The sequence below is a fragment of the Python bivittatus genome, unplaced genomic scaffold, assembly GCF_059951505.1.
Source record: "Python bivittatus isolate LINGU-HERP-01145 unplaced genomic scaffold, Pbiv_v1 ctg000800_np1212, whole genome shotgun sequence".
In the NCBI taxonomy this organism is placed as follows: Eukaryota; Metazoa; Chordata; class Lepidosauria; order Squamata; family Pythonidae; genus Python; species Python bivittatus.
The window spans coordinates 1,495,763-1,521,456 of record NW_028277105.1 but is presented as its reverse complement, the minus strand read 5'-3'; the positions used below and the strand labels follow the sequence as shown (position 1 = coordinate 1,521,456).

Here is a 25,694-nt window from a genome sequence, read left to right as displayed (position 1 = left end):
TTTAGTGAAACATGTCTCAGTATTACAAACGAGGGAGGAAAGAAAAAAATGGAGAATGTTACTTAATGGAGCTTAACATAACATGTATTAATAGCTTTTGACAAGGAAAAGAAATGGGCAGTGCCAGGTTTGCTGTCAACATGGGGGCAAGGCAATGTAAAGCTCTCTTCCCAACACACGGGAGACGTTTCCATCTCTTTCACTCCTCTCTCAGGACTTCCTTTGAAATGTTTCCAAAAATCCCTTCAAGTAAAGGGAGGAAAATTATTTGGAGCAGCCAAGTGGCATTTTAGCTATGCCGATGAACAATCCTGATTTTACTGAGTTTAGAGGACACCAAAGAATTCAAGGTTTGTTCATTTCAGTAACACAATTCGGAGATCAGATGATAATCCTTTTTTTTCCTAGTAGATCACATTGCATATGATCACTTTCCAGAAGGACACCCAACAACCAGGATCACACCAAGGGCGAGGAGGAACCAAGAGGCTCTCTTGGCCTGATCCTCAATCTCCAAATGGGTTCAGATTTAAACATTTGCCAGGTTTTTGAACTGTAAACTTTTCAAATTCTATTTAGTTCTCTCTTCCTTTCTGTCTCTCACTCGTTTTTGGTGCCAGATTTTTGTGCACACCTCTTTTCATGTCACATTTTATTATGGTTAGGAGCTGCAAACACTTGAAATGGTTGAACAGCCTCTGGATCTTTGAGAGGGCCAAACCATTATGTAAAATCTCGCATTCTAAAACAATGTTTAGAGCCCACCCCAGTGAGGACCAATTATACTTCGTGGCTATGGAATAGTGATGTCTTTGGGGAAAAACATGGAATGGAATGGAATGGAATGGAATGGAATGGAATGGAATGGAATGGAATGGAATGGAATGGAATGGAATGGAATGACTTGGAAGAGTTCATGGCTGGCTGTCTACTGCAATTGTTTATAGCAGGGAGTGTGTTTCTTTTGATTACCAATCTGTGAAGGCTTCATTTTCTTTTCCTATTGGGAGATGTCTCATTGGTAAAACCAAACCCACAGAAGGCAAGAAAGTGCGGCAGCGGGTATGAGTCTTAGGATACTAATAACAATAATTTATCTCAGACTTAAGAATTAAGTGCAGAACAGAAAGAAAGGAACATTAATTGAATTTGAAGTTACAAAAATACAAAGGAGACACCTTAAAACTGACACTAAGGGAACAGTGGAATACCCAACAACCCGTTTGCAATTAAAAAAAGATAAATTAGACTCCACAAAACCTATTACCAATATATAACTAATAAAATCAAGGAAAATTCAACAACAGAGAATCCCTTTCTGCCTCCCTCAGACCGGTATCATCTGGCTTTTCCCATCTAACCTGAGGTACTTTCAACACGCTTCCAATTTACCTCACAAAATTCACACCCGCATAATCCACCCTTTCCTGAATGCCTGCCATCACTACCAGTGCTCTCATTGTGGCAAAATTGTTCTCAAGCACACCACCCTGGTGAATTACAAGAGGACTCGCGCTAGGGAGAAACTTTCTGAATGTCCTGAGTGTGGGAAAAGCTTCAGTACTAGTTCGAATGTTACCAGCCATATGAAGTTGCACGTGGGAGAGAAAGGGTGCGAGTGTCCGGATTGTGGGAAACGTTTCAGTCGGAATTCCCACCTGGTGATACCCCAGAGGAGTCAAACTAGGGAGAAACCATATGAATGTTTGGAGTGCGGGAAAAGTTTCAGTCAGAATTCCTGTGGAGAAACCGTATGAATGTCCAGATTGTGGGAAAGATTTCACAACTAGCTCTAATTTAATAAGTCATGTAAGTTTGCACACGGGGGGGGAGCCATTCAGATGCCCAAACTGTTCAGTCACAACGTCAGAGTTCAGTTAGAACTCTGCTCAAGGAGACACATGCAGGGGAAAAAACCGTCAGGGTGCTGAGTGCAAGAAAAGCTTGATCGTCCTCCTGTGATCTTAGAAAACTTCCAAGAGTCTGCCCTGGAGAGCAAGGCAAAGGATGACGTGGCCATTCCTCAGAAAGCTAGCAGGCAAAGCTGATAACAAGACCTGGCAGTGGCTAAGAGCAGGAAAGTTGAAGAAAGAGACAAAGGGACTAATTCTGGCTGCACAAGACCAAGCCTTAAGAACAAACACTGCAAGACGATTGCACAGAGTGACTACAAACAATGGCATGCCAAAGTAGCTACAATGGTGCATTGGAATATCTGCAAGAAATATGATTTGCCTGCAAGCAAGAACTGGTGGGACCACAAAACTGACAAAGTAATAGAAAATGAAAAAGCTAAAGTGCTCTGGGACTTTAGAATTCAAACACTGCCCTGGAGAGAAACCATTGTTTGCTTCTGGCTGGCCAGATTATTTTCAGCCAAAGAGGCAACCTTATTAGACCTAGGAGACTTAACTAGAAGAAATACTCTGGAGACAAAAGGATTTGCTTCCAAAAATCAGTGGATCAGTAGGTGATGAACCTATGAGGGCCAAACAGGATTTCAGGAAGAGCTCTGTGAAAGGAAAGTGAGAATATGAAAATAACAGTGCAAAATGGAAATATTCCAAAGGTATCAAAACCATTCTTATTATATCAAATTTGATGTACTATACAAAGATATAGAGAGGGAAAAAGTCATAGGTGAGCTCTAGTTGCAGCCAAAGCTTTAATTAGGGTTGTCGCTAATTAAGCATAACAGAAACTGTTTGGGAGGAGATACGACATAGTCAGTCAGAGAGCTGGGAGGGATCTCTGCATCCTCTAGTCTAACCCTTTCCAGGGCAGGAAGTCCACTGCTCCAGCATTTGTGTTCAAAAGGTGGGCTGAGCTTCACTTGCAACACACTGTTCCCGGAGTGTGAATGAGGAACGCTGAGTTACTGAAAACGGCACGCAAGATTGTAGGGATTATAGAGAGTACTGTGAACGTGATTTGAAGTGAGTGCAAACAAAGCAAGTGTTGGACTGGAGCCATAGAAATGCAAGACATGGGTAACAAAAGTGTACAGGTAGTCCTCACTTAACAAGCATTCATTCAGCGACCGTTCAGAGTTAAGATGGTGGTGAATGAGGAGACTCATGGCCGTTCCTCGTAGTTGCGGCTGTCACAGTGTCCTTGCAGTCACATGATTGTGACTTGGGTGCTTGGCAACCAGCGCATGTTTATGACGGTTGCGGCCAGCTTCTGAGAAGCAAAATCAGTGGAAGCTAGCAGGAAACCATGGGTGATTTGCTTAACAATCACATCTTAAGTCAACGCAGTCACGTGATGTTTTGCTTTAGAACTGCATCATTTTTAGCGACGGGGTTTCTGGTCCCCATTGTGGTTAGTAATGGCCTTTGCTGGTAGCTGTTAACCACTCCAAGATAATACTGTAAGGTTCGCCAGCCTGGATTCCACAATTTCCAATGAGACTCCATACCGAGGTTTTTCCAAAGAAAGTTCAGCTTTTATTGTTGGCCAAGAGAAAAGCAGGGTGGACCACTCTCTGTCCGGCTGGCAGAGAAAAGACAGAGAACAGCCACACCCAGAACTGTTTACAACAGCTTTTATACCTTTTATGTCATCAGGAAGCATCTAGGAGGAGGGTCACACATGCACACACCCGTGTGCCTGCCTTCTAGGGTTGTCAAAACATTAGCTTAAGCAGTATAAACCAATAGTCAAGTTTCTAGCCCTCACTTGCTACCGGGGTTTTTCATAAAAGGCTTTGCAATCTAGCTTGCCCCAAATCGTGCAAAGGATCTGGTTGCATAGTGTGGTTAGAAGCAAGAGCAGGTGCAAAAGTTCATGCATGCTCAGGAAATGCGTACAAGCAAAACATTTGGCCTTTAGCTTAACCATATCTTTCCATTTCCTTTTGTACCTCTGCAAAATGTTAAAAATGTCCCTTTACAATCAGCAGAAGCTTGAGATACAGAAGCAAAATAAGCAGTTAGTCCAACCATTCCTTACATTCCTCCCTTTTAATTTGACCATAGGATGCTTCCTATGGCGTTTATATCAGGGGAACACATCCCTTAGGGATGGGTTTTAGGAACAATACTCCTGCGGGATGTTTATCTAACAGTTGGCCTGTTGGAGACGCCATAACAGTCAGGTCAGAAATGGCAGGTGGAACCATTCTTTGCACCAGGGGAATTACACAGGGAATGAAAATCAGTCCTGCAAACGCACACATCAGTACAAATAGCATTTTTCTTACCCAAGCAGAACCTAGAAGTCAGGAGAACCACATCAGGTATAGGAGGATAAAAAATCAGGAGGTATAGAAGGAATTTCAAAGGTCAGAACACCAGGCATAGATACACTGTGGGACCATAAACATTTGGCTGTTTGCATCATTATGGAAACATTTGTTTCTACCTTGGTTGACAGTGAACATTTACAAATCATTAAAAAGGCAAGATACAACAAAAGGAATACAAAATATCGTGAAAAGGAACATCACAAGGCAGTTTCAGTTTTTCCTGGTGGTAAAACAGCAAACTATAAAACATGATACAATAATACAACTATTATCCATACTGCAGGCATTAAACATTTTCTGATGTAATAGGTTTCTCTTATACATTTTTGAGCCTCCCTCATAACAGTCAATTAAAATACTGAAAGTCAATCAGCAGATATGGGTTGTCCTTGCAGAGTCGTCGTAACAGAAACCGCAAAACTATGGCTGGCTCTACGGCGAAGGGTCTGAGGAGAGCAGAGGTTTCTAGCACTTACTTCTCCTTCTGCAGCTGTTTCCTTAACAATTGTAGAAAAAGACTTGTATTCTTCTCTGCTTTGGCAACTTCCTTTGTGGGCTTCTTAGTCTCCTCGTCTGGGGTCATACTTTCTTACAGTGCAAGGCGTGCACCCAGGAATCTGGATCTTGACACTTCACAGCAGTGTTTGTAGTCAGCAAGATTTGGAACAGTCCCTTTCAACAAGGAGCTAAGCAATTTTTCTTTGAAATACTTTTATCAAAATTCAATCGCCCACATCCAAGGAATAACACAGATGCAAAGGTTCTTTAGGCGAGGCAGCTGGAACTCGTGAATGGCAGTTCTTGAGGGTAAGAATAAGAGCTTGAATATGATATTGGGCACTGTCAAACAGCAGTTAATTTGGGGAAGCATAAAGTGGGTCATCTTCAGGAGGGTCCTCAATGGGTTCTGCAATAGCAGGCAATCTATGCAGTGGGCACTTTCTCGGGGCCCACCTTCTGCAGTAAAACATCTAGGGGACAGCCTTTTTGTTTTGTAACAAACAGTTCAAAACCTTTACTCTGATCAGGCAGGGCAAGAGCAGCAGTTTTTATCAAAGAGTCCTTAAGAGTCTTCCAGGTTCTGAAATGTTCTCCTGTCCAATCAAATGTTGAATCTTTATGGATAAGTGGGTATAATGGCTTGGCAATCAATGAATACATTGGAATCCACAGTCTGGAATATCCTGTGATTCCCAAGAAGGTCCTAATTTGTCATTGGTTGCATGGAATAGGCAGCGATGAGATGTCTTGAATCCTACTTGGGTGGAGTAATCTCCTGCTTTTTTCTAGAACGTATCCCAGGTATTGGACTTTTGGTTGGACCCACTGTACTTTCTTCTGGGACACTGTATATCCTCTATGGGCCAAATGGTTTAGGAGTCGAATGGAGGTTTCAGTTAACTCCTTTTCAGTCTCTGCTGCCAGAAGCAGGTCTTCAGGTTGGCAAAAAGGGCAGCAGCAAAAACTGTTGGACTATTTTTATAGCCTTGGGGAAGTCTGGTCCACATGAGTTGACATTTGTGGCCGGACTCGGGGTCTTCCCATTCAAAGGCAAAATCTGCTTGACTCTCAACAGCCAAGGGGATGCAAAAGAAGGCATCCTTCAAATCAATTACTGCGTACCACTGCTGGCGATGGGAAAGGGTAGTCAGCAGGGTATAGGGCTTGGCCACAACAGGACAAAGAGTCTGGATGCCAACATTTATTTCTTGGAGATTCTGGACCCTTCTCCAAGAACCATCAGGCTTGGCTACAGGGAAAATTGGTATTGACCATGGCGACTGGACAATCCTTAAAATGCCATGTTCCAAAAACAGTTCAATAAATGGCTTTATTCCCAATCGTGCCTCCCTTTTAATTGGAAACTGTCGTACAGACACTGGACTGGCATCTGGTAACAACTTAGGCATATGAGGAACAGCAAACTTCACAAACCCAGGTATTTTCTGGTACCAAATGTCTGGGTTCACTCCTTTTAAGGGAAAGGTTTAATTATTGCTGTCTCAAGAAAACATAAAAAGACTCTATCTGGTGGGATTTCCAGGCTAACTCCCTCTGGGGTATATTGGAGTGAAGCTCCCAATTTTTCCAAGGAGGTCACGTCCCAAAAGAATTTACGGGACATTGAGGCAAAACTAAAAAGGAGTATTCCAAAGAGGGACCTCTCGTGTTGGATACTCAAACACTCCGGGGTGCTTTTTCAGATTTTCCAAAAACTCCCACGATGGGGGTAGATTGAGATTTTAAACGGGACATCGTGGGCCAGTCAAAAACAGTGTATGTTGCTCTGGTGTCCACCAGAAAGGAATAAAACTTTCCCTTGGCTTGGAGCTCCATTTGGCCTTTAGCTTAACCGCATCTTTCCATTTCCTTTTGTACCTCTCCAAAATGTTAAAAATGTCCCTTTACAGTCAGCAGAAGCTTGAGGTACAGAAGCAAAATAAGCAGTTAGTCCAACCATTCCTTACAATACGAATGGTTGCATTGCCCCTGCCTGGGTGCTACGATGGTCCAGTAATGTTTCTAAAGATACGCTGTTTCATGAGAACCGTTAATTATGTTGTGATAGCCCCTCAAATTGCACAGTTCTAGGTTATTTCATTAAATGTCAGTACACCTAGGATCCATGTAGGCGTGTGTGTGTGTATATAAAGTATTATTACGTAGTTCCTTGGATGTACAAAAATTAGTATTTAGTAGGTTTCAATACCTTCTTTTTAATTAAAAGACAAATAACGTACCGCAGCGGATGCTTTTTAAAGACCTTGTCTTAAATATTTGTAGAAGTTTCTTCCCCCCAGAAAAGCCTAAGAGATGATTGTAATTTGTTTGACTAAAATATTTAAGTACTCTGCAGTGTGGTCTCATCTCCAGATCAAACGTTTCACTTCATTTGTTTTGTACTTGCTTGTCCTCCAGATTTCTTGAACTTTCTGTGGCTTATTATCTGGAAGAATTTGATTGGTACATAATGCTATTTTTTCAATCATCACTAACATTTTTGTAAAAAAGAGAGGGAGAAGGATAAATCCTACTTGCTCGTTACTGACCGGCAATTGGAAATTGAGTCTTCCTGGTGGAAGTCAAACACTGTGCTTACAAAATGACACCATCCCGGCTCTGAGCTTTATATGATGTGCCAGTGCCTGGGAGAAAAAGATCTTTATTTGCCTTTCCAAGAGATAAAGGGCGTTGCTGTGATATATGCAAAGATAAAAGAATTTCAGATCAAGGGACAGGCCTGGGAGCACTAATAATTCCATGCAGTGCATTTTGGGGAAACGGACTGGTGTGTGCACAATAGCTGGGTTGGTTGGTCTCCCAAGAGGCTTAAGTGGTTGGAATAAAATCTTGCGTGGAGCGTTTCTGTTTAGAATTCTATCCAGCCAATCTTGCTGCTCCTTGTTATTCCATTACATTCTCCCCTTCCCAGTTTTCAGGATTCCTCCGAATTCCGAGTCTGTCCTCAGGCACTGAATAGCCCTGAGTCTCTCCCCTCCGCTTTTATAGCTTTCACTTTCCGTAAAAATTTCTTTTAGTATTTTAACGGGTTTGTAAATCTTGGGGCACTTCAGAGCCTACTAATTCCACTCTTACATATGGTTGATGCTATTTTGACCCGGCTTTTTAAAGGGGAGGGCAGAGGTCCATTTTCCCCAGGCCCCATATGTGGAGGGGACCGTCAGAAGCATAGATCAGTGTTTGGATCAATTTTTTTAATGCAAAAATATTCAGTAACACTTTAATTCCAAGGCTTTTCCCTGCAGATGCTCCCAATTATTGAGGTACCGAGTTGAAAAGAAAGAATAAAAAATTCTTAGCCTGCGATGAAGTGGAAAAAAAAGGATGAACATTTGAATTAACATTTTGCTCCCTTGGCTCTCCAGTTTCAAAAAGGGTCTTGGAGTTTGGCTCCCTCAGATGGAATTGTGTAGCAGGCAGTAAAAAACCTGGTCTGTTGGTCCTCTCTCATTCCCGTGGATCCCATCTGGACCACGGAGCCCTTGAGGATCTGGGTACTGCTTGACAACTGTGCATTGACAAAAACTCCCTGTTCCTCTGCACAGAGCTGAGGAATGTGGACGGGAAATTTTGGTCTGGGTTTCTCTGAGGCACGGACTTCAAACCACGATCAGTTTCCAAGAAGAGTTTTATCTCGAGCGCGACTCGATGGCATGTAATCAATGAAAAAAACATCTTGCAAGCGCCTTCGGGTAGAGACCGGACGAGTGTGTTTTGCAGCCGTATGCCGCTAGGTGGCGCTGTGTAAATAAGCACGACCGGCGCCTACAAAGCTGTCGATGCAGCAGCGGCGTCTGTGGTCGCTGAGTCCTGACCTGCAACGGGAGGGGAGCGGCCGAGCTGAAGGGAGTTAAAGCAATAGAGGATGGGTTGCTAGAGGGGACGTGGGAGGAGAGGAGAAGGGCAGAGGAACTTCCTCTTCCGGCTTCTCCATGGGAGGGTAGTGGGGTGCGGGGCCCTCTCCTGTTCTTCCCAGGTCGAAGCAGCAGCTGGCAGGTGAGTGAAGGAGAGGTCGGAGGAGAGGCCGGGAGCAAGCGGGGCTGCGTTGTCTCCTCCACGGTGCAGAATCTGATGAGCAGCTATGCTGAAAAACGTCGGCTGCTCCATTTTCCTTCCCTCCCCAAATCTTATTCCTCGGGTGCTGCAGGCTTTAGAACTGGTGCAAGGAATTTTCTGGTGGTTGGGAGATTTAGAGTCTCCTTCACGTTAGGATTGACTCCTTGTGATTTTATGGACATGTTGTTGGTTTGGCAACAATATGGGACTGTTCTGCCACCGCTGTCCTCTCAGGTTTTTTTTTCCCTTCCAAGTCCAGGAAACATTCAGGGGATTTCCTAGTGGTCTCCCATCCATGTATTAACCAGGTTGAATTCTGCTTAACCCAGCATTTTTTTAACGTCTACTGAGGACCATTTGGGATGTTCAGTTTTATAGGTAGTCCTTGCTTACCCCTTCGGTGACCTTTCAAAGTTACGAAGGCGCAGAAAAAGGGGACCTACCAACGGCCCTCGAAGTGTCCCCCACTCACGCGATCGCCATTTGCAACCTTCACAGCTGGCTTCTGGCAAACAAGCTCAATGGGGTAGCAGGCAGCAAGTTGCAAGTCCTAGTTATGTGATGTTGCGCTTAATGATCCACGGTGATCCACTTAACAATTTCAGCTGGAAACGATGTTGTAAGTTGGTGCAGTCACGTGACATCATGCTTAATGACCACACTGCTTAACGACAGATTTGCCAGTTCCAATTGTGGTTGGCAAATGAGGACTCCCTGTATTGTGATGTCACCGGAGTGGGTGTAAACAGTATTTTCTTCCCTTTCTCATTTGGAGCTGCGGAATTTAATGGGAAAAACCAGTGCTTTAAATCTCGCAGAGGCTTTGGGCACCATGAAATCTGTTAAAGCCCCCACCCCTCTAGAATTTGACCCAAAAGTTTGACCATACCCACTTCTGAGACATTTTGGAGGCTGAAATAGAAATACGTTTTCTCCATACTTACATTTGTAGCTGTGTATATCTGTATTTCTCTCTGCATGCATATGTGTGTATGTGTAGAATCTATCGCCAGCACCTCCAGCTGCATTTGATGATGGCCCTTTGCAGTACTAAGGATTTGTGATTGACCCAAGTCAACAAGTGGGTTTCATGGCTGAGTGGGTATTTGGACTTGGATCTCACTAGTCTTCTGTGTTCCAAATGATCATAATGAATGTTGAAGGTTAATCTAGCATTTGGGCATATTTGCCTTTTCACTGTAATCTATGCTTTTTTTCCCTTGTTGTTTTCACATGTTGTGCAGCCATTTTATCAACAATAATTAAACTAAGATTTTTATGGAATCTTCTAGAGAAAGAGGATGCCAAGGAGAACATTCTGGACAACTGAGAATCACAAGCAGCATTAAAAAGGAAAGTTAATGAAGCCAACAGTCAAAATCTTTTCCACTTCCTCCAGAGAGCCACAAAACTCTTCTCCTTCCCTAAGAGGTGATAGACAAGGGACAGAAAAACAGGAAGAGAATTTTAAACTGGAAAAAATTGAGTATATGGAGCTCAATGAAACATTACATGAAAACTGTCAAGGGGGATAATTTCCAAATTCCGAAAAAGAAGGAAATATCTGGAAGTCAATGGAACGAAGAGGTCACATGGATAGCCACGTAGGGCAGATAGAAATGCAAGCCTCATGCTATGAGGAAGGAAACATTAGCTTGAATCAAAGCACCATCCAACAAGGGATCAGAAATATTTTTGACCTCCTTGAGAATCCAAGAATATCAGTGGTGGAAAAGCCCCATAGCTATGCATATTGTGGGAAAAGCACAGATTGCAGATCACGGCTGGTTATGCATGAGAGGATCCACACCGGAGAAAAGCTATATGAATGCGCCGAGTGTGGGAAGGTCTTTCGATACAGCTCCCAACTTTTTGAGCATAAAAGGACCCACACCGGAGAGAAGCCGTACCAGTGCTGTCAATGTGGCAAAAGCTTTAGCAAGCACGCCACCCTGGTGAATCACAAGAGGACTCACACCGGAGAGAAACCGTATGAGTGTCCGGTTTGTGGGAAAAGTTTCAGGCACAATTCTAACCTGGTGAGACATCGGAGGACTCACACAGGAGAGAAACCGTATGAATGTCCGGATTGTGGGAAAAATTTCAGGGAGAATTCTTACCTGGTGATACACCAGAGTACTCACACAGGAGAGAAACTGTATGAGTGTCCGGAATGTGGGAAAAATTTCAGTGCGAAGTCCAACCTGGTGAAACACCAAAGGACTCACACCGGAGAGAAACCATATGAGTGTCCAGTTTGTGGGAAAAGTTTCAGTCAGAATTCCCACCTGGTGATACACCAGGGGACTCACACTGGAGAGAAACCGTATGAGTGTCTGGTTTGTGGGAAAAGTTTCAGTCAGAATTCCCACCTGGTGATACACCAGGGGACTCACACTGGAGAGAAACCATATGAGTGTCCGGATTGTGGGAAAAGTTTCAGTCAGAATTCCCACCTGGTGATACACCAGGGGACTCACACTGGAGAGAAACCGTATGAGTGTCCGGATTGTGGGAAAGGTTTCAGTCAGAATTCCCACCTGGTGATACACCAGAGGATTCACACTGGGGAGAAACCATATGAGTGTCCGGTTTGTGGGAAAAGTTTCATTTGTAATTCCGAGCTGGTGATACACCAAAGGACTCACACAGGAGAGAAACCGTATGAGTGTCTGGTTTGTGGGAAAAGTTTCAGTCAGAATTCCTACCTGGTGAATCACAAGAGGACTCACACAGGAGAGAAACCGTATGAGTGTCCGGTTTGTGGGAAAAGTTTCAGTCAGAATTCCAGCCTGGTGATGCACCAGAGGACTCACACTGGGGAGAAACCGTATGAGTGTCCGGAATGTGGGAAAAATTTCAGTTCGAAGTCAAGCCTGGTGAAACACCAAAGGACTCACACTGGAGAGAAACCATATGAGTGTCTGGTTTGTGGGAAACGTTTCAGGCAGAATTCTAACCTGGTGAGACATCACAGGACTCACATAGGAGAGAGACCGTATGAGTGTCCGGTTTGTGGGAAAAGTTTCAGTCAGAATTCCTACCTGGTGATACACCAGAGGACTCACACTGGAGAGAAACCGTATGAGTGTCCAGTTTGTGGGAAAAGTTTCAGTCAGAATTCCTACCTGGTGAAACACCAAAGGACTCACACTGGAGAGAAACCGTATGAGTGTCCGGTTTGTGGGAAAAGTTTCAGTCAGAATTCCTACCTGGTGATACACCAGAGGACGCATACCAGGGAGAAGCCATATGAGTGTCTGTATTGTGGGAAAAGTTTCAGTCAGAATTCCTACCTGGTGATACACCAGAGGACTCACACTGGAGAGAAACCGCATGAATGTCTAGATTGTGGGAAAAGTTTCAGTTGGAAGTCCAGCCTGGTGAAACACCAAAGGACTGACACCAGAGAGAAACCGTATGAGTGTCCAGATTGTGGAAAAACTTTCAGTAAGAATTCCAACCTGGTGATACACCAGAGGACTCACACTGGAGAAAAACCATATGAGTGTCCGGTTTGTGGGAAAAGTTTCAGTCAGAATTCCTACCTGGTGATACACCAGCGGACGCATACCAGGGAGAAGCCATATGAGTGTCTGTATTGTGGGAAAAGTTTCAGTCAGAATTCCAGCCTGGTGATACACCAGAGGACTCACACTGGAGAGAAACCGTATGAATGTCTAGATTGTGGGAAAAGTTTCAGTTGGAAGTCCGGCCTGGTGAAACACCAAAGGACTGACACCAGAGAGAAACCGTATGAGTGTCCAGATTGTGGGAAAACTTTCAGTAAGAATTTCAACCTGGTGATACACCAGAGGACTCACACCGGGGAGAAACCGTATGAGTGTCCGGATTGTGGGAAGAGTTTCAGTCAGAATTCAAACCTGGTGATACACCAGAGGACTCACACAGGAGAGAAGCCATATGAGTGTCTGTATTGTGGGAAGAGTTTCAGTCAGAATTCCTACCTGGTGATACACCAGAGGACTCACACTGGAGAGAAACCGTATGAATGTCTCGATTGTGGGAAAAGTTTCAGTTGGAAGTCCAGCCTGGTGAAACACCAAAGGACTCACACCGGAGAGAAACCGTATGAGTGTCTGTATTGTGGGAAAAGGTTTCACTAATAGGTCTATTAACCCCCCTAAGGGGGACGCGGTGGCGCAGCGGCTTAATGACGCTGAAAGTTGCCGGCCAGATATGGTCGACGCTTCAGCGGTTCGAGTCCAGCCTTCGCGTTAAACAGGGTGAGCTCCTGTTTCCTCCCCAGTTCCTGTCAACCCAATAGTTCGAAAACTTACGTGAGTAGATAAATGGGGACTCTCACTCCGGTGGGAGGAAAAATGCTGGCGGCGCCTTGCAAAAAAAAGGAGTTAGGAGCAGTTGCCGGTAAGCGCGAAAAACCGTGCGCACCCGAAAAGGGCGCGAAGCAACGGAAACCCCGCCTCCTGCGCTCGCCAGCTGGGCTCTGCCCTAGGAAGGAGGCTCTGGCAAACCACTTCCGAAAAAAAGTTGCCTTGAAAACTGCAAGGACTCGTCCAAGCAGTCACTGCAGGGTCAGCAATGACTGAGCACAGACAAAAAAAAAAAATAGGTCTAGCCTTATAAATCATGTAGGTTTACACACAGGGGAGAAACCATTCAAATGCCCAGACTGCGGACGCTGCTTCACGCAATATTTCCGCCTTACCGCACACAAGAAAAAACGCATGAGGCAGAAGTTGATGTGTGTAGAAAATCTTGAATTTCATTACTGATCTCCCATTGGATGTGAAGCTGAGAAGTTAACTATTTAATTTCTGGGCTGATTCTTTTTAGTAAAACGTATCTCAGTATCAGACATGGGGGAGGAGAGAAAAAATAGAAAATGTTAATTTGATGAAGGTTAAGTATACGCATCTGGCTGTCAGCAGAGGTTAACTGGATACGTACTTTTGCAGAAATGGTGCAGTTACTTCAAAAAGGCTTTTGGGAAGTGTTTTTTGCATATTGATAATCATAAATCTTAGAAATGCAACATGCAGAGTTTCAGCCTTCTTCAACCTGGGTGTCCTCCAGATTTTGAGCCCCAGAACTCCCCAGTCAGCATAACCTTTGTAGAAAATATCTGGGAGTCATAGCGAGCGTTTCTGGGAGGCTCCAATAAGTTGCTGCAGGTCCTTAAACATACATTAAAGAAAAGATAGAAGCACTTTTGCTTCAGTTAGAGATTGTGGTTCCTCAAATATGAAGAAAGTGATATGAGAGGACAGGTAAAGAGGGTTCAAAGTTCATCTTTTCCTAACACCTCCAGAAATTAAGTGCAAGGAGTATCAGATTGTGGCAAGGATGAATCACAAATATCACAGAAACTCTTAAAATGGAGAACATATTAGGGACATTTGTGGCAGTGACAACTGTAAAATTTCACATCTGAAGACTGTTCTGAGTTGCAATTGAACAGGATGGATAAGACCTGTAGATAGAATATTGAGTTGAGGAGAAAAGGCATTGTGGTTTTGAGCATAGGATCTTCAGGCTTATTAACAACCCCTGCTGTGATCTTGTTTGCTTGGAGGTGCCTGCTAGTTAGTGTTTGATGGCTGGTGGGTGACAGCAGTGCCAAGATGCTGAGATTTTTGTTGCATCCTCCTTGGCGGTGGAGATGTGAGAGAAAAAATTGTACAGTGGAAAATGTTTCAATTGTAAAAATGGATTGCGTAAGACCCATTAATATGTATGAAACTGTATGAGTGTCCAGACTGTGGGAAAAATTTCATTTGGAATTCCGAACTGGTGGGACACCAGAGGACTCACATAGGAGAGAAACCATATGAGTGTCCGGATTGTGGGAAAAGTTTCAGTACTAGTTCTGGCCTTATAAATCATGCAGGTTTACACTGGCCATTTGAAGGGTAGAAACCATTCAAACAGCCAGGCCACAGAGAGTGCTTCACCCAAAATTCCTCCCTTATCGCACACAACAAAATCCCATTGGAAATCCAGCTGAGAAATTAACTTTAGTTTCTGGCCTGATTCTTTTTAGTGAAACATGTCTCAGTATTACAAACGAGGGAGGAAAGAAAAAAATGGAGAATGTTACTTAATGGAGCTTAACATAACATGTATTAATAGCTTTTGACAAGGAAAAGAAATGGGCAGTGCCAGGTTTGCTGTCAACGTGTGGGCAAGGCAATGTAAAGCTCTCTTCCCAACACATGGGAGACGTTTCCATCTCTTTCACTCCTCTCTCAGGACTTCCTTTGAAATGTTTCCAAAAAATCCCTTCAAGTAAAGGGAGGAAAATTATTTGGAGCAGCCAAGTGGCATTTTAGCTATGCCGATGAACAATCCTGGTTTTACTGAGTTTAGAGGACACCAAAGAATTCAAGGTTTGTTCATTTCAGTAACACAATTCGGAGATCAGATGATAATCCTTTTTTTTCCTAGTAGATCACATTGCATATGATCACTTTCCAGAAGGACACCCAACAACCAGGATCACACCAAGGGCGAGGAGGAACCAAGAGGCTCTCTTGGCCTGATCCTCAATCTCCAAATGGGTTCAGATTTAAACATTTGCCAGGTTTTTGAACTGTAAACTTTTCAAATTCTATTTAGTTCTCTCTTCCTTTCTGTCTCTCACTCGTTTTTGGTGCCAGATTTTTGTGCACACCTCTTTTCATGTCACATTTTATTATGGTTAGGAGCTGCAAACACTTGAAATGGTTGAACAGCCTCTGGATCTTTGAGAGGGCCAAACCATTATGTAAAATCTCGCATTCTAAAACAATGTTTAGAGCCCACCCCAGTGAGGACCAATTATACTTCGTGGCTATGGAATAGTGATGTCTTTGGGGAAAAACATGGAATGGAATGGAATGGAATGGAATGGAATGGAATGGAATGGAATGGAATGGAATGGAATGGAATGGAATGGAATGGAATGGAATGGAATGACTTGGAAGAGTTCATGGCTGGCTGTCTACTGCAATTGTTTATAGCAGGGAGTGTGTTTCTTTTGATTACCAATCTGTGAAGGCTTCATTTTCTTTTCCTATTGGGAGATGTCTCATTGGTAAAACCAAACCCACAGAAGGCAAGAAAGTGCGGCAGCGGGTATGAGTCTTAGGATACTAATAACAATAATTTATCTCAGACTTAAGAATTAAGTGCAGAACAGAAAGAAAGGAACATTAATTGAATTTGAAGTTACAAAAATACAAAGGAGACACCTTAAAACTGACACTAAGGGAACAGTGGAATACCCAACAACCCGTTTGCAATAAAAAAAAAGATAAATTAGATTCCACAAAACCTATTACCAATATATAACTAATAAAATCAAGGAAAATTCAACAACAGACAATATAAAAGCCAGAGGAGTTGGTTCCCAGGGCCAGGCCAGAAGCCACAAGCCCCCCATCACGGGAAGACTCCATTTCCTCAGAATAAAAGTTTTAAGCTCAGATTTTAAGACGGAAAAGACTTCTTCCTGGAAGAGTAACGGGGAGTCAATTGCAAAGATGTTGGCCTAGATCTTGAAAGGTGCAGGTTTGAATTTACTGTTGGAGCAGCAGGAACAGCTAAATGGGAAGATTTTGTGGGGAGTGTCAGGTGTAAGAAGAGGCAGTTTGGTGTAGTGCTTAAAGCATCTGGCATGTGTCTGGGAAAAGGCACGAAGCCAGCTGGGTGACCTTAGGCCACTCCTCTCTCTCAGCCCTAGGAAGCAGGCAATGGCCACCCACTTCTGAAAAACCTTGCCGAGAAAACTGCAGGGACCAGTCCAGGCAGTTGCCAAGCGTCAAGACTGACTCGAAGGCAGCAGAAACAGAAATCCAGCGTATTAATATACAATTGAAACTGGAGGCTTTTCTTTTGGGATTGATAGACAAACAGCCGGACAAAGTCATGGAAGTTTGTTTTTATATATGATAACTGCAGCAAGATTATTACATGCAGAAAAGTGGAAAGACTTCAGATTGCCCACAAGGGAGGAATGGTTGGCGAAGATGATGAAATTACAGAGATGGCTAAGTAGACTTCCTTAAGGCACTCTCTACATTTATTGCTGACTGAAACCCCTTAGAGACTTTTTGCATGAACTTAGACTTTTGGTTTTGATTAGAAACAAATAGGTAATAGAAAAAAGAGAATTTGTTTTTGTAACCATAGAGTAAGAGGTAATTTTGTGTTTGTAATTATACTTCCTGTAAAGGAAAATGGGAGTAACTTCTATTTCTATTTTTTCTTTTTATACTTTTGACTTTTTTTTCTTTTTTTATTTTTACTATGAATTAGTTCTTGTTACTTTTTATATTCTGTTTACAATTCTTAATAAAAGTTGTATCAACAAAAACAAAAACAAATATCTGCTGTAAGGGTCAAGGGCACTGGACAGAAAGCCACGAGTTCTAGTTCAGCAGTAGGTGAGGCATGAAGGCAGCTTCCAGGAGCTGTGGAATATTGAGGTGTCAATTGAGAGCCCAAAAAAGACGGTGTAGGTAGGCAGTAGGGATTAAAATGAGCAAAGGGGCCTCTTTCTCAGCCAGGGAGCTGCACAGCAAGTGCTTTCTATGTCCTCTTGGGTTCCTGAATGAAAAGGGAATAAAGAAAAGATATCTTGGGGTTATTTTAATTCAGATTCCTCCATGGAACTGAGCTGAAATGGCCTCTTCTAACTCTACTTGGGCCACCAGCACCATCCACACCACATTCGATCTGCATCCAAAATGGCAGTGTAGGCGGCCCCTCTGCAGAGGTTGGCCTGCCGATCAATCGGCTGTATCCTTTTGCAGGATATTCTGCTTTTCCCTTTTGTTTTTGCTTGACAGACACTCAACATTCCTTGGTTCCTGCGTATACTAAGTTCCTGTGAAAATGTATTGTCGAAGGCTTTCACGGCCGGCATACGATGGCTGGTGTGGGTCTTCCGGGCTGTGTGGCTGTGACTGGCATCTTCGGAGTGCAGGAGCACAGACAGGAGTAGTTCTCTCTGTGCCCAGGGTGATGTGACCCTTCTGTGGGTATTTATAGAGATCTGAGGGGGGGAGAGATCCTGTGGAAAATTTCTGTTTCCCATAATGTTTATGGATTTTACTGTTATAGAAAATAAATAGACCTAGGTGTTTAATAGTGGTAGATTAACTGCTATTTCAAATATGGGTAAGGACCTTGCCGTAATATGTCTGTATAAATTTCTTTTGTTTCTATTTAGAAATTACTCTTGGGATTTTTCCTTGTAACTGAAAGAAATGAAATTCTGACGTCGAGATTTGATATTTAGAACTGTTTTTGCTATAGAAATATTGTGTTTTATTCATATTACTAGAGTAAGAAGTTAATGTATTTTTTTACATATAAATGTACTGAAGAAAGTCGGAAGTTCTTCTCTGTGTTTTTTCTTTTTTCCCTTTTTCTCACACTTTTTTCTTTTGATGTTTGTGTCTGTTTCATTCTTGTTTGAAATTTTTAAAAAATTCAGTAAAAAACCCGGAAATTTCTTTTTCCCTCCTCCCTTAGTTCTTTCCCTGAGGATTTGTTTTGCAAGCCTGCCGTTTCTGGGGCATTGCCCGCTCTAGTGGTCCATCCTCTTGGATATGGACGGTGTCACCTTATTTATATCAAGATCCATCCTGCAGTCATGACTTTTCTGTTAAGAGAGACAGATAGGGAAGCCCTGCTCAGGAGCGCCGGTATCTTGCTCTCGTTTCTCGCCATACTTGTACAGTTAACTGAAGATCCATCAAGCAGAGTACAGGTGACCGGTTGGGTCTCTCCTCTTTCCACGCATAATACAGGACTGCACCGTTTCCCCTCCCCTCGTGACCCTCAGGAGAGCCCCAGGGAAGTCCCCCCTCCCCCCAGGCGGACCCGCCGGCAACTTTGCTGGGGGGAGGGGGAACGAAGGAGCCGCGAACTGCCAGGAAAACTGCACCCCCTCCCCATTCCTGCGTGTCCCCGAGGGCCCCCTCCCTGCAGGGGGGAAGAGGGCTCCGGCCTACCTCGCCAGCGGGCATCCGAGCCACGCCCTCGTCCTGCCCTCACCGGCCACCGCCATTCAGAGACTTCAAATTTCGGCCTCGTTCCGAAGCAGCCAATGGCCGCTTTCCCGTCGGGTCGTGCCGCCATCTGATTGGGCTCAGGGGGAGGGGGCGGGGACACACCCCTCCCATCTCTCCTTGCGCCACGAAGGGTTTCTGGGAAGCGTAGTCCGAAGGGGCGGTGGCTCTGAAGCGGCCCCAGCGTCGCCGGCTCTCCTTCCGGCTCCCCTCCCGTCCCGTCTGGTCCGGTCGCTACCCTAGGGTGGCTGCAAGATTTCTTCATTCTGTGGTTGTTGAGTCCTGACATCCACGCAGGGCAGACAGTAATGCAAGCCTCATGCTGTGAGGAAGGAAACAGTAGCTGGAATCAAAGCACCATCCAACAAGGGATCAGAAATGAGGTCTCCACCCTAGGGCGTGGAATTACCTCACCAGGGAAGGGAACTTGCTATTATAATGAGCTGAGGGTCAGGAAAGTTCGGCTACTGACATCCACACGCATGCGTCCTTGAGAGAGTCCCTTTCTGCCTCCATCGGACCGGTACCATCCGGTTTTTCCCGCCTAAATTGAGGTACTTTGCACACGCTTCCAATTTCCCTCACCAAATTCACACCCGCGCAATCCGTCCTTTCCTGGATGCCTGCCCTCACTACCAGCGCTCTCCATGTGGCAAAATTGTTCTCAAGCACACCACCCTGGTGAATCACAAGAGGACTCGCGCTAGGGAGAAACTTTCTGAATGTCCTGAGTGTGGGAAAAGCTTCAGTACTAGTTCGAATGTTACCAGCCATATGAAGTTGCACGTGGGAGAGAAAGGGTGCGAGTGTCCGGATTGTGGGAAACGTTTCAGTCAGAATTCCCACCTGGTGATACCCCAGAGGAGTCAAACTAGGGAGAAACCATATGATTGTTCGGAGCACGGGAAAAGTTTCAGTCAGAATTCCTGTGGAGAAACCGTATGAATGTCCAGATTGTAGGAAAGATTTCAAAAGTAGCTCTAATTCCTGCCTCAATCCAGTGGAGAGGAGAACAGAGAACCAAGATCTTGAACATGATTGTTTATATGCAATTGTTAATAGGGAAATGGGTTCTCCTAGACGGAAAAGAAATGGTAAATAAACAAATTATGAGAGAGTTAATGGCAATTTTACATCAAGGAAGCCAAAAGGGGAGGGGGGCACAAGCAATGGATGATCTAATGCTTAAGAAATATGGTTGTGTTGGAATATATACTGGGGTTGTCCTCTTCTTTATCTTTTCTCAGAAATAGAGGTCTTCTAGCACAAACACCACCCTTAGAATTTGCAGTCCACAATATCCAACCAGTAGAGTGGGTCCTGATCAAGTCCTGGAAAGAGTCCACACTGCAACCAGAGTGGGGAGGTCGTTCCAAGTGCTCCTAACCACTGAGACATCTGTAAGGACAAAAGAAAAAGGGGGGATCCACTGCACCAGAGTCAAGGGCCCAGTGGAAGAGCCAAAACCTGAGTGGGCAATCCAAACCTTAAGAGGACCCGATGGACCTTAAGTTCCAGAGAAAATAAAGTCATGCTGGAGTATGGTGTCCTGGGGATGGGGTTTTGTACTATTAGTCATTATCGGGTTGATTGTGGTTTGCTGTGTGCAACGTCAGTTCTTCTGTGGGGAAGAAGTGAAAGAGGAAACAGATCGTGTGGAAACGACCAATGTGTAAGAATGTGTATTTTGTTATTGTAAGTATATAACTAATTGTTGTTGTGCTCATTGTGTGGATTGTTGTGTGGTACATGTTGAGTGTACCAAGGGGAGTGTGATAATATAGATTTAAATACCATCATTGCTGCCATGCCATGCCCTCCCTGACCCATGCCCCACCTCTTGTACACCACCATGCGCCCTCACCGCACCCCCTCACAGCTTTGCACACAATCTCTGACCCACAGTGCATCTCTCACACACGCTCCCCGATCTGTGCTGACGCTCGCCGCATCTCTCACACACCCCTCTGCACCCCCTCACCACCTCTTGCACCCTCGGTGACCCATTCTGCACCTCTCACACACCCAAAGAAAGAAACAAAAGGGAAGGAAAGAAGGGAGGGAGGGAGGGAGGGGAAGGGACAGGAAGGAAAGGGAGGAAGAGAGGAAAAAAGATTTCCAGTCCTCTCCAACAGGGAAAGTTAATGGGGAAGCTGGCAGGAAGTCAGAAGTCGCTCACACTCCCACTGTTTTTTTGCATTCTGTTTCTCTGTTTAGGTAAGGAAATATCTCTGAAACCATGTCCCAACTAGAGACAAAGTCTCTAGCCAAAAACTCTCAGAGAAGAGTTTTGTACACTTCAATCCCAAGGTAGTATCTTAACGTACAGTGGTACCTCGGGTTACAAACGCCTCTGTTAACGAACTTTTTGGGTTATGACCAGCTCCGGCCGCAAAAATTTACCTTGGTTTGCGAACCCCGCCTCGGTGTAGAAACAGGATACGCGGCCATTTTCCCTCCCGTGACATGGTCCGCGGCCATTTTCCCGCCCCTGACACGGGTCCGCGGCCATTTTCCTGCACCTGACACGTGGTCTGTGGCCATTTTCTGCCCCTGACAAGTGGTCCGCGGCCATTTTCCGCCCCTGACACATGGTCCGCGGCCGTTTTCCGCCCCTGACAAGTGGTCCGCGGCCATTTTCCACCCCTGACACGTGGTCCGCGGCCATTTTTCCGCCCCTGACACATGGTCCGCGGGCATTTTCCGCCCCTGACACATGGTCGTAGGGAGGGGGACTCTCCCTCCAAGCAATAGCCACCTCCCTGTCCTCCACGCCAGAACGGATTAACGGTAATTACATTGAACCTTATGGGAAAATTTGCTTCGGGTTGCGACCAGAGTCGCGGAACGAATTAAGTTCGTAAACTGAGGTACCACTGTACCTAGATCCTTCAATTTAAAATATTGCTTTGTTTACATAAACTACATAAGCTAGACACAATATTGTTGTACAGATAACGGAATGAACTTCTTTCCCATGAGAAAATCCTGACACCCCTCTCAGCCCGTTTTCGACACAACAATACACGTTACAGGGTAATACAGGCAAATGGTTACAACAATACAGAAACAGTTACATTTGTTCAAACCCAAGTCTAGTTAACATTGTTTCATGTTGTACAATAGGCAGTGCTTTGGTAAATACATCTGCAAGATTTGATTCAAATACACAATACACAAGATCAATGAAATTTTCTAACATAGCTTGTCTTACATTTTTGTACTTTACATCAACATACTTTGTACGAGCTCTTAGGTTTTCTGTTTTAGCTAACCCTATACAGGCTTGGGAATCTTCATGCACTGTATAAGGCAATGACACCTTTATGCCCAAATCAGTGAATAATTGATGAAACCATCTTAACTCACAAACTGTTTCTGACAAAGCTGCAAATTCAGCTTCTGCTGTGGACAAGGCAATGGATGTTTGTTTCTTTGCTTTCCATGCAATTGTGGATTCACCAAATTTACAAACAAACCCAGTTATGGACTTCCTGTCACCTTCTTCTGCAAATGAACTGTCAACAAAAATTACAGGCTTTTCAGGCCCACTGGTTGACATTTTGAGACAAAGGTCTGTTGTACCTTTTAAATATCTCATTACTCTTTTTAATCCTTCCCAGTCATGCTCAGTTGGTTTGGCCACTTTACGGCTCAAAACTCCAACAGCATAGGATAAATCAGGACGTGTCCATTGTTCTAGGTGAAGGATTGAACCTATCACAGAATGGTACACTTCAGGTTTTTCACACAACTTTTCACATATCTCATGTTTTACAAAATCACAAGTTATTGGAGTTTTTACAGGTTTTGCATCTGACATTCCCATTTGTGCTAACAACTGTTCTATCTTTTTCTTTTGACTTACTGTTGTCCAGTATCTCACCAACAGCCAACAGCCACTATACCAGGCTATACCGGGAAGCCATTGAGATTCACAAACACCAGCACAGTTTCAATAAAAAATAGGAGAGTCTAAAAATCAACAAAACCTGGCTACCAATCCTGAAAAATACAGCCTGCAAAAGGTCAACGAACTCAGCTCAACCACCAGGACATGTGAACAGTTCACACAATGAACTTGCTAATCACGCCCAGCAGCCCCTTGTTAACAATTCAATAGAAGAAAAAACCCTGCCTAATCCCCAGGAAGATACACACAGATGCTGACACCAAAACAAGCAGCCACTCAGTAACTCAACCCCCCACACACACCCCCAATCCCCCCCTCCCCCCCCAGATCTCTATAAATACCCACAAAAGGGTCACATCATCCTGGGCACAGAGAGAACTGCTCCTGTCTGTGCTCCTGCACTCTGAAGATGCCGGTCACAGGTGCTGGCGAAACGTTAGGAAACAAAACTTCCAGAGCACGGCCACACAGCCTGGAAGACCCACACCAGCCATCGTATGCCGGCCGTGAAAGCCTTCGACGATACATTTGTTTTATATTTGCTTGTCCTCTAGATTTCTTGAACTTTATGTGGCTTATCATCTGGAAGAATTTGATTGGTACATAATGCTATTTTTTCAATCATCACTAACATTTTTGTAAAAAAGAGAGGGAGAATGATAAATCCTACTTGCTCGTTACTGGCCGGCAATTGAAAATTGAGTCTTCCTGGTGGAAGTCAAACGCTGTGCTTACCAAATGACACCATCCCAGCTCTGAGCTTTCTATGATGTGTCAGTGCCTAGGAGAAAAAGATCTCTGTTTGCCTTTCCAAGAGATAAAGGGTGTTGCTGTGTTATATGCAAAGATAAAAGAATTTCAGATCAAGGGACAGGCCTGGGAGCACTGATAACTCCATGCAGTGGGGAAAGAGACACTGGTGTGTGCATGATAGCTCTTTGGTTGGTCTCCAAAGCGTCTTAAATGGTTGGAATAAAATCTTGCATGGAGCGTTTCTGTTTAGAATTATACATATTCTGTTTAGAATATGTAGAGAGTTGCACCCTCTTTCTAAGCCCTCTTTTTCGAGGCCCTGCTGGGTATGTGTGTCTCTTGCTTTGACCTAATGGGGACTTCTCTGCAAGTAAATTTGCATTGAGCCTTTAGCAGATCTAAAATTTCCTCCCTCAGGAACAAAGCTGGCTTACTGGGAAGACCAGCTTCAAAGCAGCCCTGGCCAGCATGAGTGAAGCTGGTTCTCCTGGAGCCTCTGGCCTGTTGGTGCTCCCAGGTCCTAAATCCTTGGAAAGCAGGAATACAGTTTAGCATGGAGAGAGGTTTTGGTCTCCACTGAGAGCCAACCCCTGTGAAAGCACAGGAATCCTTAGATCAGCTTTTGATCTGCAAACTAGGGCTCTCCAAGTGTTTTGGCCAGGCTGCCTGGGAATGATCACAGCTGGAGAATTGGGAAGGCTGCTCAGAGCAATTCTGCCCTCTAGTGAGATTTCGGCTCTGCAGTGATACGGATAGGAAGACAATTCCTCCTATCCAGATGTGGTTTGGCAGCAATGTTGGTGGGCGCTTCCAGGTTTGGTCGCGTGGTCCATTCTTCTATTAACAGGAGGACGCTGGCAATCATTTATGGACTGCGCACCCCAATAAGCACTTTCAGAACTTTTAGGGCCCGGCACCTGGCTAGCCTTCAAAAGCTAAGTAGGGTCAAACTTCACTCTTCAGACTTCGTTCAGTTGCAAAGGACCGTTTTGAGGCATTGTCCTGCACCTCCAAGACGAATCGCTGGCTGGAACAGGCTCCACCAACTTTATCTCTGCACACCGTTTGCCCCCCAAGGATGCTCCCTTGGTTTGGTTTTCACTTCTGCCAAACGAAGCTCCTTGCTCATTTGCAGTGGGGATGAGAGCACCCTTGGGGGACCTGAAAGACCAGGCTAGGGATAGATCGTCAAGAAGAAAATTGATGGATCGATGTGGTCGCTAGGAGTCGAACACGACACGATGGCACATAATCAAAACATCTTGCAAGCGCCTTCGGGTATAGACCGGACGAGTGTTTTGCAGCCTTATGCCGCTAGGTGGCGCTGTGTAAATAAGCACGACCGGCGCCTACAAAGCTGTCGATGCAGCAGCGGCGTCTGTGGTCGCTGAGTCCTGACCTGCAACGGGAGGGGAGCGGCCGAGCTGAAGGGAGTTAAAGCAATAGAGGATGGGTTGCTAGAGGGGACGTGGGAGGAGAGGAGAAGGGCAGAGGAACTTCCTCTTCCGGCTTCTCCATGGGAGGGTAGTGGGGTGCGGGGCCCTCTCCTGTTCTTCCCAGGTCGAAGCAGCAGCTGGCAGGTGAGTGAAGGACGGGTCGGAGGAGAGGCCGGGAGCAAGCAGGGTTGCGTTGTCTCCTCCACGGTGCAGAATCTGATGAGCAACTATGCTGAAAAATGTCGACTGCTCCATTTTCCTTCCCTCCCCAAATCTTATTCCTCGGGTGCTGCAGGCTTTAAAACTGGTGCAAGGAATTTTCTGGTGTTTGGGAGAGTCAAAGAGTCTTCTTCGGGTTATAGTTGACTCCTTGTGATTTTATGGACATGTTGTTTGTTTGGCAACAATATGGGACTGATCTGCCATTACTGTCCTCTCGAATTTTTTTCTTTCTTCCAAGTCCAGGAAAGAAACGGGATTTCCTAGTGGTCTCCCATCCATGTATTAACCAGGTTGAATTCTGCTTAATCCAGCACTTCTTTTTTAATGTCTACTGAGGATCATTTGGGATGTTCAGTGTTATAGATAGTCCTTGGTTACCCCTTCTTCAGTGACCTTTCAAAGTTAGGAAGGCGCAGAAAAAGGGGACGTACCAACAGTCCTCAAAGTGGCCCACAGTCACGTGGTCACCATTTACAATCTTCACAGCTGGCTTCTGGCAAACA

At 44.7% G+C, this 25,694-nt stretch overlaps 1 protein-coding gene and 1 long non-coding RNA gene across 2 annotated transcripts in view; one reads left to right on the top strand and one right to left on the bottom strand.

Annotated features, from left to right (window-relative positions):
* Nucleotides 1-7,889: 7,889 nt before the first annotated feature.
* LOC103061330 (uncharacterized) overlaps nucleotides 7,890-25,694 on the top strand; it is a 33,081-nt gene continuing 15,276 nt past the window's right edge. Inside the window, exons 1-3 of the mRNA XM_088128672.1 lie at nucleotides 7,890-8,767; nucleotides 10,120-12,944; nucleotides 19,611-19,783. Coding sequence (XP_087984798.1) covers nucleotides 10,402-12,944; nucleotides 19,611-19,783 — 2,716 coding nt within the window. The 5' untranslated portion in view covers nucleotides 7,890-8,767; nucleotides 10,120-10,401. The remainder of the gene's footprint in view (nucleotides 8,768-10,119; nucleotides 12,945-19,610; nucleotides 19,784-25,694) is intronic.
* LOC148214088 (uncharacterized) lies at nucleotides 17,265-23,535 on the bottom strand. Its single transcript, XR_015793508.1, has 3 exons — nucleotides 23,451-23,535; nucleotides 18,811-19,189; nucleotides 17,265-17,398 (listed from the first exon to the last, which is right to left on the bottom strand). It is a non-coding gene; the product is annotated as an uncharacterized LOC148214088 (long non-coding RNA).